The 5,793-nt window shown below is 44.0% G+C and overlaps 1 protein-coding gene across 2 annotated transcripts in view; it reads left to right on the top strand.

Annotated features, from left to right (window-relative positions):
* Window positions 1-2,094: 2,094 nt before the first annotated feature.
* Window positions 2,095-5,793, top strand: part of tpm4a (tropomyosin 4a) — a 21,475-nt gene continuing 17,776 nt past the window's right edge. Inside the window, exons 1-2 of one of the 2 annotated variants that reach the window (XM_063201154.1) lie at window positions 2,095-2,574; window positions 5,225-5,350. In XM_063201154.1, coding sequence (XP_063057224.1) covers window positions 2,461-2,574; window positions 5,225-5,350 — 240 coding nt within the window. In that variant the 5' untranslated portion in view covers window positions 2,095-2,460. The remainder of the gene's footprint in view (window positions 2,575-5,224; window positions 5,351-5,793) is intronic. The other variant, XM_063201153.1, reaches the window with a different exon arrangement.

Consider the following 5,793-nt stretch of genomic DNA (forward strand, 5'->3'; position numbering starts at 1 on the left):
ACGTACGCACGCACGCACGAACGCACGCACACACGCACGCACGCACGCACGCACGCACACACACACACACACACATGGATGGGATGGAATGGGTGAACTTGGAATTTCGAATGGTCAAAGTACTTCCCAACTTATTGTGTGACCAGGAAGTGATATTGTATAGTGTAATTGAGATTGATGACGCACACAACCTGGATAGCTGAGCAAGTTTAAACTGGACTTGTGTTTCACAGGTGTGCATATTGTGTGTGTGGGTGTGGGTGGGTGTGTGGGTGTGTGCATGCATGTGTTTATGACCCTCATGGCTTCCTGTTACCTCACTGCCTTGGGGGGCGCATGCATTGGCCTGATTGGCTGGGAGGTCTGCCAAACATCTGCGTGCACCCGCCGCCCTTGGGGGCTTTATTACGTCATATGAAAACAGACAAAAGGTGCGGCAATAACCGAGACCTTTGGTGAGGTGAGACAATCAGACGAGCACAACATGAACATTACATTACGTTGGCCACGGAGCGAGCGTCAGCCACAGGTACCCTGTAATGAGTCAAAGTCTCACGTCCTGAAATCAACAGGTGTGACGACGATGACTGAGGAATACATCACACAAATCTGTCTGGATTAAATTCAAATCACTCTCAGTCTCTCCCTCCCCCAACCAATGAATCAAGAATCCAACACGCCTCGGTTTTAGTCACTTGGAATGAATAGTCACTTGGTGTCTTGTTTAGATTTGCCAAAAAAGATGAACATTGGTTGTGAGACTTTGTACCTTGGATAACTACAATTGTCAACAATGTTTAATTGTATGTGTGTGGAATACACTGATATGTGCTGTTGTCATGCAAGGGGAAATGAGAACAAATTCAGAACTAAAATGGCTTTTCTGAAATAATTAAATTAGAAGGACAACCTGATTTTGGAAGGAGAAAGGAGGGGGGTTTTGTACATTTTCCAACTGTTAGATTAAAAAGGTGTAACAGTAAAACACAACCAACATAAACACCCCCATTGTTTCCTTACACTGTATAACTGAAAAGTCGAGACAGATGGGTCTTTGCCTCCAATTTTGCCTGAACTCTCAATGTGTCTGACAGAAATCCAATGTCAGCAAGCAAGACCAGTTTAACATTCTTTCAGGAATGAATGTTCAGGTATGTTTTGACTGTAAGGCTTACCCAGAAATTTCTAAGGATTTGTGCACAAGAAGTTCCTCGTTGAAGAAATTCTGTGGGGAAAAAATGCAGCAAAAGTCAATAGAATTTATTTTCTATTCTGTGTATGAAGTTGTGGAGAAGTTAACAGTATGCACCCTAGGGCAATTCTACAACAGCCAGCGAGAAAAGTTAGACTGACTTAAAAAAAAAAAAAAAAGAGAGAGTAGAGAAATGTTTAGCAATCCAGAACAATCCACAACTATGTTGGACATAGCAGTGAAGGGTTTTTTTCTTTAAGAGGTCCAGTGTGTGCTTACATTCTGAAAGAACAACACCATCATTTCGTATACGGAGGATGCTGTCAGTGGACTATCCTGGGGTGAATTTCTCAAAACCGAAGTTGCTTACTACATTAGCTACTTTGTTGTTTTCAATGCATTTTCCCATTGGCAACGACCGAAGTTGCTAACAGGCTAACAACTTCTCTTTTGAGAAACTCACCCCTGCACAGGCTGACAGAAATCCTCAGGAGGACAACTGAGGCATGATAATGTCTCACCAAAGCATTTAACAGGCCAGAGGTAGCATTTATCATGCATGTGTTGCAAACATTGAGCCAGCACTGTTATCTCCAGTCTCAGAGTTAAATTTGGCCACAGTCTCTCTCTCTCTCTCTCTCTCTCTCTCTCTCTCTCTCTCTCTCTCTCTCTCTCTCTCTCTCTCTCTCTCTCTCTCTCTCTCTCTCTCTATTTTTTTTTTTTTGAAGAAACCTAACAATCCAAATAAGGAGATTGCCAGAGAAGGGCCGCAGAGTGTGTGAGAGAGAGAGCCCGGTCCTTAGAAAGGTTTGGAGAGTTAGTGGGTTTTGGTCTTGAGTGGTGGGCGTGGGGCATGGGGTGGGGGAGAGAGGAGATTGGGAGTGATGGGAAATTGAAGTGAAAAAGGAGGGGTAGACGTCTGAGAAGCTAGCTGGAGAGGGAGTGTGGTTGGTTGTGTGTGTGTGCCTCCTCAGAGCTCTGGTTCGGCTGCTCCTTCGCTCCACGTCTCTCTTCTTCTTCTTCTTCTTCTCTCAGGCTGGTTTACTGTGCCGTACTGTGCCCCTCTGGATCTCTCTGCTGTGGCATCAAACTGAGGAGAGACGCCAAGACCAAGCACCCGACCTGTCACTGTCTGTCTGTCTGTCTGTCTAGCTGTCTGCCTGTTTAAATCAGTCTAGCTGTCCGTCTAGCCAGTCTCACTTTTGAGCTTTTTAGTTCCATTTTCTTGTGTTGTAAAAGTAAGACAAAGACAACCTCAAGCCGTCACCATGGAGGCCATCAAGAAGAAGATGCAGATGCTGAAGCTGGACAAGGAGAACGCCATCGACCGTGCCGAGCAGGCAGAGACCGAACAGAAAGCAGCCGAGGACAAGTGCAAACAGGTGGGTGGTGATGGGATGGGAGATGCAGGGAGAGAAAAGAGGAGGTTTTGTATTTTGGGGCTAGAGCTGAGGGGGCTTCTGGTCTCATCTGTTGGTTGATTGGAGGTGGGAGATTAAGGAGTTAGTCAATTAGTTTAGCTGTAAGAAGGAGACAGAGGTCATTTCATTTTTGTCAGAACTCAGGTGATTGTGGCCTGTGATGGCTGTGTGTGTGTGTGTGTGTGTGTGTGTGTGTGTGTGTGTGTGTGTGTGTGTGTGTGTGTGTGTGTGTGTGTGTGTGTGTGTGTGTGTGTGTGTGTGTGTGTGTGTGTGTGTGTGTGTGTGTGTGTCTGTCTGTCTGTCTGTCTGTCTGTCTGTCTGTCTGTCTGTCTGTCTGTCTGTCTCTGTGTGTGTGTGTGTGTGTGTGTGTGTGTGTGTGTGTGTGTGTGTGTGTGTGTGTGTGTGTGTGTGTGTGTGTGTGTGTGTGTGTGTGTAGGGGGTCCTGCTTTCTTTAGCCAAATCTAAAGCAGTTTTAGCCTGTGTGTCATCGGAGGTGTATACCTTAGAATGATCCTTATGGTTGAGTTGACATCCCTTTGGATATAGGCAGTGTTATATTACTACCTGTAATAATGTACAAATTATTGAGGACCACTATTGTGTTCATACGGTAGGCCCCAAAAAGTGGTTCCAGCCTCATCTGACATGGCCCCCGTACAGATCCCTATGATTTGGTAAACAAAATGCTTTCCTCCCAAAAAGCTTTCCCCATTCCAGTAAATCTACAAATATGGTTGGATTGTGAATTCTGAAAGACAGGAAGAGAAATGGCTGTGTCAAAACATGTAGCTTTTGAAAACAATCCAGAGTTTTAAACCAACCAATGACTCATGTCATGAGGAAGTGAGTAGTGCACAAGATAAAACACACTCTGTCTGAGTAATCACTCATTATGCATGCACAAGTGGAGGCACATTAATGTCTACTGTAAATGGTGTTGAGTTGTCTCTTTTCAATAAGCTCTGCTTTTACCACCTTTCTATTCAATCAGGCTAAAACCTCAGGAAAACGCAAAAGGATACCATAGTCCAAACTTTAGACTCTACGGAAACAATATTCTACATGCACTGTATGCTGAAGTGTTTTAACAGATGAGCCTGAGCCACCACACAGTAATTTGGAGAGTAAATGCTAGTCTTCATGACAACTGTAATTACAGCAAAGACGGTGGAAGTATAAAACCGGTAACATGCCTTTCCGCCATTCAACTTCATACTCTGTTACCCACTGGGTATATTAAGGCTCAAAATGGGCACAATGTTTATAACACCACTGACAAGCAGCTTCACATAGGACTATAAAGTGGAGGGTCCCCTGTACTTAGGGGTACTGCCAGTAGTTAGGATGACTATAAATCCCTTTGAGAAGTAAGGACTTTCCCCAGGTTCTTCTAGAATTTTACTTGAACACTCTACTGCTCCCATCGAAGTCTGTTTTAAAAATCTTGCAAAGTCCTTATGACATCATAATGAGAACTCAAAATTTGGGCAAAATTCTAATCACATATTTGTGATGGTACTCCTCAAAGGATTAACCCCTTTGCACATAGACTATGTCATAACCTTACTGTCACCAACATTTTTATGACCAAGTGTTAATCTGTTACTTAAGGATCTCATTAATGTCATAGCAATGTTGTTATGATGTAGGCCTACTTGAGTCTTTTAAACAATGGGTGAATCATCAGGCCTTGGTGCTGGCAGGCCCATCGGCACAAAGAGGCTACGGGCCTAGCAATGATATGGGCTACTGAAGGAAATTAACAATACATGTAGATAGCATTGCCTTGATAAACAGGAATCATCGGGTCCAAGATTTCTAACAGTGCCCCTGGCTGCACTGGGGTGCATTTCTCGAAAGCATAGTTGTTAGTCAGTTAGCAACTTGGGTGGTTGCCCATAGAAAATTTGCATTGCAAACAACGAAGTAGCTAATGATGGTAACCACTATGGTTTCAAGAAATGCACCCCTGATCAATGCAGTAGCAGGCCCAGTATTTTTAGACAACCAGACTAGACTGGCAGGATGGAACCCATGGAAATTATCGGAGCCACTACAGAACCCCACGTCTGATAACTGATAAGAGGAGAGTGTTTGGGAATGCAAAGTGTACCGCATACCATTGGGTTGGACAGTCCATCCTAAAAATACACAGCGCTATCAACACACTTGCACACAGAGGGGTACACAAGGGTCACAACAGTCACCTCTAGCTAGGCCTGTGTCTTTAATTGACCATCTGGTTACGTTAGAAAGCATCACGTGATAAGCAGGGCCGCTAACATCTTTGCCCGGGTCCGGGACAAAATCATCAGACACATACTAGAGAGTTCCCAATTCTAGGCCCCCTCTGTCCCTAGGCCCAGGACAACAGACCCCTTTGTCCTACCACCCCCCACCACCCCTCAGCTTCCCTGGTGATAAGAACTTACAGATAAACTAGTGTAGTTAATTAACATGATGAGTCTTTTCACATACATTCACATGCAGTATTGCTCTAAAACGACACAAATAAACTTTAATCATGATGTGTGCGTGTGTGTGTAGTAATTTCGTCACTTCCTGTTTACGTTTATTGAAAAAACGTTTTACACCCTTTGTGTTTGATCAGCTGGAAGATGAACTGATGAGTCTGCAGAAGAAGCTGAAGGGAACGGAAGATGAACTGGACAAATACTCTGAAGCCCTCAAGGACGCCCAGGAGAAACTGGAACTATCAGAGACCAAAGCAACAGATGTAAGTGGAAGATACATCTACACTTCAAGATACATCTACACTTCACATTACATCAGAGGTGGGCAAACTCAGGCCCGGGGGAGCCTTCACAAGAAAGACAGCTATTAAACAAAAAAGTCTAGCGTCACTAAGCATTCTTAAAATGGCTACCTTGCAGAATTCAGATTAACCGAGTGCATAGGCTATCCAAAAGACATTTAATTGCAATGTGCAGGAATGGCATAGCTGACAAGTTATGTCAGCGTACATCATTTCTTCTTTTTGACACAGTTGCATGCGACATCTGGCCATTCGGTCAATTTCAAAACCCAATGTGGCCCTTAATCCAAAATAATTGCCCACCCTATATTGCACCTTTGCTGTCTTAATTCGGCACTTAAAGAGTCACATTTTACACTCTTCTAGTCCATCCTAATCCCTAAGTGGTGAATTGACACAGCAGA

The sequence above is a fragment of the Engraulis encrasicolus genome, chromosome 6 (genome assembly GCF_034702125.1).
Source record: "Engraulis encrasicolus isolate BLACKSEA-1 chromosome 6, IST_EnEncr_1.0, whole genome shotgun sequence".
NCBI classification, from domain to species: Eukaryota; Metazoa; Chordata; class Actinopteri; order Clupeiformes; family Engraulidae; genus Engraulis; species Engraulis encrasicolus.